At 41.8% G+C, this 13,296-nt stretch overlaps 1 protein-coding gene across 1 annotated transcript in view; it reads left to right on the top strand.

The window, feature by feature from the left end:
* Positions 1-12,850, top strand: part of TRIQK (triple QxxK/R motif containing) — a 135,418-nt gene extending 122,568 nt beyond the window's left edge. Inside the window, exon 4 of the mRNA XM_069220465.1 lies at positions 12,305-12,850. Coding sequence (XP_069076566.1) covers positions 12,305-12,424 — 120 coding nt within the window. The 3' untranslated portion in view covers positions 12,425-12,850. The remainder of the gene's footprint in view (positions 1-12,304) is intronic.
* Positions 12,851-13,296: the final 446 nt, after the last annotated feature.

The following is a 13,296-nucleotide window of genomic DNA, read 5'->3' as shown; positions in this document are numbered from 1 at the left end:
TTCCTTTTTCGGTTCGCCAACTGCGATTTTCCTTATGTAAATCAATCCACCTCCACATAATATTACATGAGTGTGGGCGTAACATGATGGGGATGCAGAGGAAATTTGATGTAAACCCGCAGACGCTCGAATATGATCAGCGATTTTCAGCTGTCAGAATCCTGTGTGGAATGGGGGAGAAACATCCCCAAATTTGTAAGGGTGTAGGCAAATGAGTGTCTGCCCAGAAATACATTATTTCCTAGTGGGGTACTCCTGGAAACCCGAATTCCAAGACATCCATACATATATGTAAACTTGTGGTTGAAGATTTACATTTTTTACAACATCCTAGCAGTGAGGGACTTTATAGCAGTCCTAATTTAAAAAAGTAACAATTACCTCGTTTTGGAGTGTTTAGCACCTCTTTCTGAAAATCGTGTACAGTCATACCTTTAAAAAATAAATGTTAGTGTCACTCAGACGACTTTGACCACCATCTATCTGAAGGCTGTGAAAAAATTCCACTGTCATCACAGGAGGAGGGATAGAGGGCATTAGCTGCACCGTCAGCACACATAGCTACTGTACAATTTTTTTGTCCACTTCCCTGAACAGATGGGGCTTGCAGTTGTGTGTCAGTTGTTTATTACATGCTCATAAGATTAGTAGCTGTACTGCCAGATGGGTCTGAGAGCACAGCTGCGGATTCAAGGAAATAAATGAAACCTGTCTGATGGTGCTATGCCCTTTTGAGATGCCAAAGTGCACACAACAAAGAAAAATTAAATGCACCTTCATTTCAAACGCTGGGAAAGGTGATCATTTTTTTTAGTTTAATGCTCATGATTACAGTGTACTTAGTGGTAGAATAGTATTTCTGGTGCATAAGAGCCCATTAATTGCATCTATTGAAATGTAGCCTTTGGCTAAATGACCATGGCGGCAAAATCAATACATCACCGTTTAAGCTGCCGCGGTTTCAATATCCTCTCTAGGAGGAGTGACTGAACGGCGGGTAATTTGCAGAAACAAAGCCAAACAACATTGAACCTATTGATCCAAATATTCATTTTTAACGAAATACATTATTATAAAACCCACACAACCCTCGTTCTTTTAATATTTGTAATATTTCATAATAAAACAACTTAATTGGAATTAAGTGTACATATTTATTATCAATTTAGTGTGTTTTGTGCCAAGGGTATTACGCAATGAAGTCCGTTTCAAAACTTGAAAAAGGAAGACATTGGATTGTATCTCAAACTTTCTATGGATTGTCTTTTTTAGTGAAAATATAGTCTGAACTGTTGGAGGAAAAATAACATTTAGTTGTAAGTGATCTACTGTTTGACGGTAATTGTCGTAGTTTGAGCGATATGTAATGTATGGTGTTGTGTTCATTTGCTGAAAATCACCATTTCCATTGTGTGTGTGATTCAAAGTAAGTTATTATTACTGTCAGAAAATTTACAACTTGAGACTCTTCCAAGTCAAAGAACCCCGGCCTTCAAGTTTATAATGACAGAATCTAGATAAATGCAATTTGGGGAGGTATTACCCAGTATTACGTGTGCCTTTTCAGAATAAGTTTTAGGGAACGTGGTGGCCGCATAACTCAAATCGTACATTATAACCAAAGTTTACCTGACACAAATTGGGCTTAACTCTCAAGCCTACACTTCATAACCAAAATTCTGCTGACCCAGATTTACTTCACCTCCATCAGCTTGGCTTCTGCTCATTCACCCTCAAAAGTTCAGAGTTAGCAGTTCTAGGTCATGCCTGCAACACCTCATGCGCTGCATTTGCTCTCCCTTGCTAGATGTATTGTTTACAATAAAGGGCTCGAAGCCCACCCATTGCTTATCGTTTATTGCAGTCCTGCCAAATATCACGTATCAGGAGTTAGACTAACGCATTTTAATGCTGGTGTCCGCATCACTCCACTAAAATGCATTAGTCACGCATCTTTAGTGCCCGGGTCGCCCCCTAGGTGCTTTACAAGGAGCTGCAGTGAGTCCGTCGGCATTAAGCGTGCTATTCAGCGTTTGGGCGTCACAGGAGTTGGTTGGAAATCATTAATATCAAACCCACAGTGCCACATTAATGAAGCAGAGCGCCCAATGCTAGTGTGTACCATGTCATCTCAAGTTTTGGTTTCCTTCTTGGTGCCTGCCACGGCAACACCTTTTTCCTCAGGTGTCTACCCAGCTGACACCAATGACACCACCAGCGCTGCAGCAGACAGCAGCAGTGAATGAACTTTTTCCTGGATTGCTTGGGCCGGGTCAAGTGAAGAGAGGAGCTGGTCTGCTGCAGCCTAGCACCAGAGATCACAGAAGAAGCACAGAGTGAAAACTCTGATGACTTCATGTCTGCAGCCAGCAGACTCTCATGCTGGTGGACTTGCAGCAGCTAATCAAGCTGGGCTGCTCTGTGAGTTCGTACACCGCCATGCCCGCAGAGCAGCATAACAAGCACCACTTGGACCTCTCTGCCGGGCAGGCACACTCCCCAACTCACTTGTGAACTGGGAACCAAGGTGAGCCACGCACTATGCCATTCTGACTCTGCACTGGCGTTCACTCTGACCTCTGCAGGTGAATGCTTTCACAATAGCAGGCCATAATTCCAATTAGTTTACGCCCGCAGCAGAGACATATGTTTCTTAATTTATTTTTCAGACAGCGAAACGCACAAAAATGTTATGGGTTAAGGTTAACTTGTTAATTTGTTCCATTCACAAAAAAATGTATCTTATGAAATAATAATTAGCGATGAATGGTGTGTCAATTTCCAACTCCTTTCAGCTGTAAAACCAACGCTGTCACTATCTCACGATATATGGTGCTGCTCTAATGCCCTGCACTAAAGTCAGCCTGCAAATAAATATCTGGTGCAGTTTGCAGAGGTCATAAGGCAATAAATGGGCTTTAGCTCTGACAGGTTGAGCAGCCAATGCAGTCTAGGTCTCACAACAGAAGAGAAATAAGGAATAATAGGAAAAATGCTCTCATTTACATTACAAAATCTCAATTGTTTTATGCAATCGCTGCAAATGTGTAGTGTGTTATTAGAAAGAACTATAATTGAGTCCTAAAACGGGGGAATAGTGACTTTTGTACATGCTAGAGTCAGATGGGGCTGGGGGGGGAACCACAGAGAACTTTCCCATAGGGCATGGTGTACGGCAAGGGTATGTCCTTCCTCCCACACTATTTTTTATTATTTATCAATAAAAGCATACCCTTTTGTAATGATATTTGTGTTTTGACCACTGACTCCACGTTGCACTTAGCCTAGCAGCACGCCGTCAAATTAGTAACCACCAGCTTCATTTTGCCTATTGACTTTATTTTAGCATTAGCCACCGCCACATTAAAAGCTGCAAGTATTTTTACATGCCCATGTTATGCAATGTTCTTTTTGCTCATGTTTTTGCTCTACATGTCTGCGGGTTCTTGCTCACCAAGGGCTTAGGCTGATTAGAGTGTGCTAGGATGATGTTTATGGTATGGCAGGGAACGGTTTCGTTTTGAGAGAGGGCACCTTGGGATCTTGGCAAATTCCAGTGTGTTCCTTTCAAAGCTGACCTGAAGTAGCCAGAACTTTTGAACAACAAATTGCGAAGCGAAGGGGGGTAGTAATCTCATCTCTAGCTTGTTTAAGGTATATTAGAGACCAAAGGTTGACGGTGAAGGGATTCAGAGACCTCGGTTCAGGGTCAGGACGCTGACACCTGTCATCCTTCCTGTTAGGGTAGATTAGATCTCTCCTCCTCTTGTCTGTCCATCTGGGGTCTATGACTTAAAGTTGATGAGAGAAAGATAAAGGAGCATCTGTGCCCCATGGTGATTAATTTTTTTGCATTATGTATGTTTATATATGTATATATGTGTGTCTTTGCATATATATTTGCTGTTTATAGATTGAAGATTCCTTGTACATGTTTGCATTTCATTGTTGCGCACATTTTAAACATGCACTTTCAGTTGTACTGACTTTCCATTACGAGCCTCTCAGAGTGATTTATAAAATGTATTTCCTAGACTAAGAGGCACACATGCCAGAGATTCTTTTCAGTGTGTGTGTGTGTGTGTGTGTGTATTTCAGCTCAGTCAGCAGTGAAGTAAAACACCTATTTAATGAAGTGTGTGAGCAATGCTCCCAAAAGTGCTGGCTCCAAAACACCATGGGGGTCATTACATCCCCGGCGGTCGGCAGTAACATGGCGGTAAGTACTGCCAACAGGCTGGCAGCACTTACTGCCATATTTGGACATTGACGATGTACCACTCCGACCGCCACAGCGATATCAGCTGCCGGGCTGGAGGTATCCATCTCCTGCCCGGCGGCCGTCACTGTTCCGCCTGCGGGAATATGACCTTGCCTACCGCCATGGTTTTCTTGGCTTCCTTACCTCCACGAAAACCATGGCGGTAGGCACTATCAGTGACAGGAAATTCCTTCCCTGTCACTGATAGGGGTCTTCCCCTCCACCCTCGCCTCTCCAAACCTCTCCACCTCCTCCTTCATTCACGCCCCCCTTGACACACACACACATACACACACTCTTTTCCCACAAACATCCACGCATGCATACATCCACACACACCTGCACACACTTTCAAACATACACGCACACATGCAGTCCCAAAACACAACATACATGCATTCACACCTCCATACATGCACACTCGCATCCAACACGCAACACACACCCGCATCCACGCACATACATTCACACACACACACACACACAACATCCCCCTCCCCTGTCGGCGACCTGACTTACCTGTGTTTAGGGGGGGTCATAATACGGCTGGCGGCAGTCTACTGGCGTGGTGGTGCTGGTGGCAGCAGCGCCACCTTACTGCCATCCGCCAGCATGGTCACTGCCAGATTTCCACCATCCTTCTGGCGGGAATCCATCTGTGGTCATAATACGGCGGACGGTTGGTAGCTGCGGCAACAGCTCCCGTCGCTGCTGCGGTAGGCAGTTTTTACCGCCATTGTCAAAATGAAGGCCCATGTCTGCTATTCATAGATGACACACTTCTTTTATTCAAAAGTGCATTGGTCGTCAACAGCCTTTTGGGAAAGTTCAACCAATTCTGTAAAGATCATGGCCTTGAAATAAACACGACTAAACAAAATAAATCATATTTACTCACTGTAAGAAGGTTAAAAGAAATGGGGCTTTAGCTGGAACCAAACTAGATAGGGTGCTAAAATCTGAATATCTAGGGGTGAGATTGTCAGATTCCACAAATTGGCCAGCACAGACAGGAAAAAGTTATTTGTGCCTTAATCATAAAGCTGAGTCCATTGTTAGATTTGCAAATAAAACTTCTTCTTACCTAATCTCACTGACATTGGAAATATATAGGGGCCCAAGAATGGCTAGACAAAATTGTGAATTCCTTTTCAAGATCTCTTTTGAAGTTACCAAAATGCACAACACTTTTTTCCTCTAAAATTTGACTTAAATTTAAGGCAAATCTCAGGTATAACACATCTCAAGCCTATTTTATTTTGGGCAAGGATATGGTCATCCGAGCAACTTGCGCCTTATAGGGAGTGCCTTACCGAAGTCTTAGTTCACCAGCTGACCCTTAGGATCCCATGGATAGCCTATGTCAAATCTTGGCTGGTTAAGCTAGGATCCGAATTCTAGATTCATCCAACTTCACTGGCTTTTAAATGTTGATCTTTAGTCAAAGATTTCATGGATTATCTGAATAATTCGGAGTCCAGATCTCTTTATATTAAATTTAGACTGTGAATCCTACAAACCACTTTTTTCTGCTTCTTTGAGGAGCAATGTTAACTCCTCTAACCTCTGCCCCATGGGTTGTCGGTCAGTGGAGAACAGTGAACACCTTTTGTTCTTCTGTAGTGTATACACTAAACAGAGTGCCTGTTTGATCATCTCCCTGTGTCACCTCCTAGGGCTTGACGATAGGCATAACGCTTTGAGAATATGCAGGGCTGACTATAGGAGTCTAATGCACCACACACTTTAAGTCTAATTGGGATTATGGCTTTTAAGTGATTTTTAAGTGATTTTTAGCGATTGTTAGTTGTTGCTCATGAATAGATGTTAGATATTAGGGTTTTGTCTAAAGGCCCCGTTAAGTTTCTTGTTCTTTTAGAAACAGAATCTTTTTTTCAGCATTTTATTGAATTTGTTTTTATTATTTCATGTTGCCATTTATGTTTTTATGTGTACTTTTATGTTTTTTTAATAAGTGAAATAAAGTTGATGATGATAACTTGTGTATTGCAGTGCTATGATGTCCCAGCCTGTAACTGAAAGCCCTTTGAACATGCAGGTCCTTGCTTTAAAATTATATTACACACAGTATAAGAGAGATTACACTGTACCGTCATTTTAGTGACCTTTCATTTCAGGGGTTTTTGCAGTAGTTGCAAGATATTTTTAGGGCTTCTCATTGCTCAAAAGTGTGTATTTTCTGATGTTTATCTCTTTCCATGCACTTCTTTGCTTTGTTTTACTCGCAAGAAAGTGTCACTCAAAGTGTCACACATTTGACAGTTGAATGTCACGCAGAAGTGTATGGAAACCATGGAAATGTCACACATAACCAATCTGAATACTTGGCAGCTATATTGTTGGCTTCAGTGTCGCTCTTCTTTGCTGCCTCCAAATTGGCCAGTGCAGGCCAAGGGTCACTTCTGTTCCTTTCTGTGGAGCATAGACCAATCACAGATTGATTGAACATAAATAGAGCCTGTCCACTGCTTGCGCTGTGATTGAGGTACTATTTCTTCTTTTCCCTCCCACCCACTCCTTTGTGTTGCTGCACCCATCTGGTGCTTCTTCCCCACCCCCCAGGCCACGCTCATGTTGCTTGTCCTTTCCTCTGTTTTTGTTGCTACCACCCTCCTCCCCTGTGCCTCCCTTTTGCCTGGAGTCTTGGCTGAGTATGGTCACTCCCCAATTAATTCATAAGTCACAGTTAGGGTTTGTGCAAGGCTGCTGTTCCTGTAGCCATTTTCAAACTTTTAGTCATATTCTCTGAAAAGAAAAAGATGACTCTGGAAAAACCTGCCCTATCTTTGGACACCGAGAAGGCATTCAATGATGTAGAGTGGTCCTTTTCCGAGAGATATAAAAATGTGCTTGGATGATGAATTCATTGGTAAAGTCTGTCTTTTATATGACTCCCCCCATGGCAGATGTCAACCACAGGGGCTTTTTATCTTACACATTCAAGACTGAGGTATCCAGCAGGGCTGTCCCTTCTCGCCGCTTCTGTTCCTTCTGGCTCTAAGCCTTTATCCACAACAATCAGTCAGTCATCATGGGATTCAGATAGGTGATGGTGAAATAAAATCCCTACTACATGCGGATGACATGCAGCTTCTCTTGTCCCACCCTGACTCCTCGATAGAAGCACTGTTGTCCATCATTGATGATTTTTCTTGCCTCTCCTGCTGTAAGATTAACTGGGCCAAATGCAAACTGTTCCTTCTTTCCAGAGCAACAACAAACGCTTCTATTGGACATGAAATGAGTATCCGGGCTTCAATATCTCGGCTTTCACATCCATAGAGGATTAGTTCTTATGGTGCAAGATAATCTTATTATTATTAAAGAGTGATCTACGCAAGATTTCCCTAAATGACAACACATTCATCTCTCGCTCTTTGGGAAAGTACAGATGGTTAAAATGACTATCACTGCAGGGATAATTACATTCTTAGTATTTTGCAATTACAACCACGCACCAGCCACACACCAAATTATAGCCAGGATCCTGATTAGCATTGCAACTGCCACAGCATGGTGATCCTCACACAAGTTCCCAGGCATCAGTCCCCTTCTCCAAGACAGGGCCCCATTGTGGTACAATGAGCCATTATGTGTAGCCAATTAACATTTTTAATAGGATTCTTGTAATGCAAAGGGTGTGTAATATGTAGATCAGATGTTATATATTTGATGAGTACACGCTCAAAATGTTTGCAGAACTCAGAGAAGAGTTTGGCATTTTTCCAACTCCCTGTTGGAAATACCATCAGTTGGCTCATTGCCTTTGAGCAGCACATGCCCCCCTCCACCAGTGGAGTTATCGGTATCACCCATTTCACAGTATTTACGGCAATGGAACCATTTCAGGGTGTTGGTTGCTGGCCTTTACTGAGTCCTCATTAAAATTATACCCTCCGACCCCACTCTGAATCTAACCAGATTCACATTGCACACAACCAGGAAATACTCCCACTGATTATTGAGTGTCACTATTTCTAGACCATGACAAAGTCCTTATTGAATCCCATGGAAATGTTATTATTTCTCCACGATTGGCAATGGACCCCAATGAAACTGAATCGATTGCAACTATTATCCCATGACCATTGCTGGAAATATACAACAAGCAACTGCAGTTTATGCCATATCCTCTTGTCCTGCCTGACCTTACAATCGCATTGAACGTCAGTGCAGTTCTTCTTATGATGATGCACTACCCCCTCTGTCTTCCCATCTATCCACCTAGCACTTCTCCATGACATATCTAATATATCTGACCTGGATACCCATACACATAGCTGGCTGGCTATGTCATTAGTGGTGGCTAAAGTATGTATCCTACATCATTGGTGGCAACCCAGGAGACCCACACCCAATGAGTGGCTCATTGAGTGCCACAGAGTGGCACTTCGTGAGCGGATCACCTACAAATTGAAATTGAAAGATAAAACTGAAGTGTTTGAGAGAGTTTAGGAAGCCTTCCTCATAGTGGAAGAGTTGACCACTTAAGTCATACTATCACCAGGTCACCAAATTCACAAACCAGGGGTCGCCTCCTTTCTCGTGAAATGCTATTTTTATGGCCTATCGAACACCATCCTGCTGGGACTTCACTGGCATCAGCATCACTACTGTTGCCACCCGCTGTTCGAACGCGGAGACACTACACAGGCTGTTATACCTGAAGAGGAGAATACGATTTCATACCCTCCCCTTCTCTTTCAAGAGCTGATGCCCTTGTGATAGTCTAAGCTGGTCTCTTTACACCGCCCCTCTCCTGCATTGTACCTTTTTAGATTCTGCACAGAGATATCCTGTGCTTAGTTTTGATTGAGGCCCTCCTCCCGCAAACTAGACTTACCTGCATGAGACGGTTGAACCACCCAGTGAGATGGCATATTCCTCTGGTAGTAGGGGTGTCTCGATAGGCCATGTATTCCTATCACTAAACAGGGACACTTGCCCCTAACCTCCGCGACCCCTGTTGATTATCATTGGGGTGGAGAAGTGCTTCAGCCCAGAACAGCGAGGGTCCCACCACAGAATGTCGTCTGCAAGGATACCATGTGGTTATTGTTATGATACTCATGTTATTTTGTTGAGAGGATGTCAATGGGAATTTGCCAGATGAAGGTTAATACTCCATTCTTCCGTTGTTCCATCCTCCCCCCGTTGCCCTGTTTACCCATCACTCTCTACCACCTTCTTCCCACTTCTATTACCATTATATTTGAAGCAAATGACTTTTAGGTACTCTGTCTACTTGCTAGTATACCGTAGCTGTGGGGATCTGGTCTCAGATCCTCGTTGACTAGGAAAGGTTGTCATCCTGTCGACCTTGTATATGGCTGTGTGATGTTCAGCGGAGCTATCTGCCCTCCTAATTATGACTATATATCTGCACATTGTTTACATGTTACAATCCCTAACAAGCAAAAGTTGCATAAAAAAGAAAACTAATAACACTTCTTGTATAATTAATTATTGATCTCCTTTGAGATAGGTCTAGTGAATCATTTGTATCCATTTATTAGGAGGTTATTTTTCTACTTCTCGTTTGAATTACCACAACAATGAAAGGCAATTTTCAGAAGACATCAGCAGACCAAAAGGTGTACATACTCCAAAGCGCTGCAATCACTCAACTCTTTTAACTGAGTAAAGAAGCTGTTGGTCGCAAGTATTAATACATTTCACATGGAGAGCTTTCAAAACTAAGATTATCTGTGGCCAGTTTAGTTTGGCGGATGCATGACATCTGCTGAAAAGAGGCGGATGTCCCATCAGTCCTATTTTGGGGTGTGTAGACATCAGTACACACTACATTTGCTGTACAGGACATCTGCTGCTTCTGGCGGATGCTCGAAGTACAGCCCTCTCTCTCTTTTGCGTTAATGAGATGTGGAAAATAAGGCCACGTCCGGTCCTCTCTGTCGGAGTTGTTTTAATAAGTTTAATAAAATATTGTATATCGAAAGAGAACTATGGACATCTCGGCTTGCAGTGCCAAGCTTAGCTTTTTAGAAGTGGAAATGTGAGATTACTTTTAGTAGTCCACTTCTCTTGAGAGGCAATCATTTAGTTTTCAGGACTGAGACATACTAACAGTAAGGACAGACGCCTATGTAATCACACTTCACTTTGCCTCTAACAGGATTGTACTGCTGCAGCTGATTTGTACTTCTCTAGGTGATACGAGTGCCCAAAGGTCGTGAACATTTTCATTGAGTGAATGTGTTGTATTGCGTTAATTTATTTGTGCTTGTACTTCCATTTCAGTGACTATAAAAAGAACGTTTAAAGCTATTATTGAGTTTGGTTAGACTTTAAGTGTGGAAAGTGCAACAAAAAGACCTAGTTGGTATTTAATTGCAGAGTTTTTTTAGAATTCCTGGCAGTTCCCATTTCATTGTCTGGGAGTGATGGCGGCAGTGGTAGAGAGGAATTAGGCCTTCTTTACATAAACCATTCAAAACATGTTGCCCACTTACTGTTCACTAATATTGTAATTATTGGCAAAGGAAAGGCACTTTTGAGACATTCGAAACAGCATTAACATACACACAATGGGCTCGATTAACGAAGTTTTATTTTTATTTTCATGAAACATATTTATAAATCACATTAACGAAAACAAAATCCACACGATGGAGAATTTTTACATACACAAATACAGGCGTATGAGGGACAAATGTGGCCATAGCCGTGAGAGCGCACTGGGCATTGCTCTAGAGCAGTGGTTCCCAACCTGTGGTCCGGGGACTGCTGGGGGTCCGCGACTGCTTAGAAAATGTAATAATTTTAACAGATTAGGTCCCCAGCTTTCAGTAATAACTCAGTGGGGGGGGTCCCCGGATTCCAATTTATGATTCAGTGGGGGTCCTGGAATACAGTATTGATAAAGTGGGGGTCCACAGAAGTCAAAAGGTTGGGAACCACTGCTCTAGAGCATACCTAGCAAGTTAAATCTGAGCTAACGTTTCCAAGATAGCATGTAGTTACCTTAGACTTATTTTGCGCATTATATCAGCCAGGAGGTCCAGTCGTGGTCAGGCTACAAATACTTTTTGTGTGTGTTGATGTAGTTCTTTCCTAAAATTGAATATAGTATACTGTACAATAGTATAGTATGACCGTCACACTAGTTCAACAAAGAAGATTTGAAAAAAAATCAAATCTGTGTGGCCAATACCATAGAACTCCTTTCAGTCATTTTGAATTTCACATAAGGCCTTTGATCTGTTTACTCAAAAACAAGCCCAAAAAATTCTAGAATCTTATTCTAAAAAAAAATTATTGAGGCCATTTGGGGTCAAGGAGAACAGATAGAATCCAGTACGGCATGGATGGGTCTGGCAGAAAAGCACAGACCCTAAACCGGATGTCTGACAAATTCCACTAACCAGTAAAAAGTAAAAACAAAAAAGAAGTGATGTGCAAGAGTCAGACTAAGCTAGTTTCTGAGAGCCCTGCGTCCACAGCCAATTGGACTCTGGGGAGACGGTTTGGTTCCTTACCACGTTGTTGCTTCGCTGACTTGATAACCTTCTGCTGCTCACTTTTAGGATTTTTTTTTTCTTTTTTGGATAAGCAGTGCACGAGTGTGTGTGTGGTTTCCCGCTTACGTGCCTACCTCCCATCTCCATGCTATACTCTCCGTTCAAGTTCTTCCCTCTGCAAACTCCCCTGTGCTCCATGTTGCTCTCTTTCGCATGTGCTTCTTCCCCTTGAAAGCCCCCCACACTCTCAGTTGCTTTCTCCCTTCTGTATTTTCCCACAGGCAACTACCACTCTGCTCCCTAAACAGCACTGGCGAACCAAGTAGGACCAAAAAACGTAACTTATTTACTTTGCCAATGCTCGTTACTTATTGCATCTGTCTTGAATATTTTGGGATGATTATCAGCGAATTTTGTTTCTGAAATTAATACAATTTTGCAAAATATACAGATCCTATGTGCTTCGAAGTATCAAAGATTACAGAAAATTGTATGCATATAATTTTAACATTGCTCCATTTGCTTGTTTTCCTTTACACAGGAAGTTGCTCTTGCTCTGCTGGCAATATTGTTGATTTTGGTGGTTGTCTATGCTGCCTTTTATCTCCACATGACCAGTGAAGTTGAAGCTGACCTTGAGCTTGATCCAAATGAGAAGTAAGATACATAATTCACCATTCCTGAAAATGAACAGCCTTGGACAACCATTGCACCTACTACCCCCTATGAAAGATGAAGAAGCGCAATTAGTCAGAAATTGTATGTTCAACTGCAGTATACATTCCAGAATACACAGAGCAAGTACTCCCGACATATATACATAGATTGTTCCTGAATCACAGTAAAAATAAGAAGCAGCCTTTTTTGCAATGATTTTCACAGGAAAATAGAAGGAATTTACATGATTATGATTTTTTGTTAACAAAACATGACGGGATGTTCTTGATTAATTGATATATTGCTTTAGAAATAATGCAGTGGACACAGATGCCATTCCCTGTGTGTTTATATAAACTCTTGTTCTTGTTTACAATGATTTTAGTTTTTTATATTTAACCTATGCAATAAAAGTGCACCTTAATCAAAACGTGAGTGTTTCAAAGTGTTTCTTCTATAGTTTGGTTTTTCAAAGACCCAGTTGAAACAATTTGAGTTGGACGTTTTTACTCTCAGCTGAGTTTTGTAAACAAGATGTAAACAGGCATTTGCAACGCAATAGGTCTCGCACTTTCTTGAGTTAGAGTATAGCATTGTAAATGCATAACTGGACTTTTCTTGCCACATAAATTGGTCAACCCTGCCTCATAATGTTGTCTTTTCCTGCCATATAATTCTAGTGGTCCTATATTTAACTAAAGCACTTCCATTTACCTTCTTCCTCTATCTTAAAACATATACAATTATCAAATGAACCTTTATCAGAAATAAACTTTCGGCATTAGAGTGAAATGCTCAAAACACCATAACAAAAATATCATTTTGGAGGGTGAAAGGAAAGAGGGAATCGGGAGTAAAAATGGAAAGGACAAGTGG

This window comes from Pleurodeles waltl, chromosome 2_2 (genome assembly GCF_031143425.1).
Source record: "Pleurodeles waltl isolate 20211129_DDA chromosome 2_2, aPleWal1.hap1.20221129, whole genome shotgun sequence".
Classification (NCBI taxonomy): domain Eukaryota; kingdom Metazoa; phylum Chordata; class Amphibia; order Caudata; family Salamandridae; genus Pleurodeles; species Pleurodeles waltl.
This window is presented reverse-complemented; position numbering and strand designations above follow the sequence as displayed.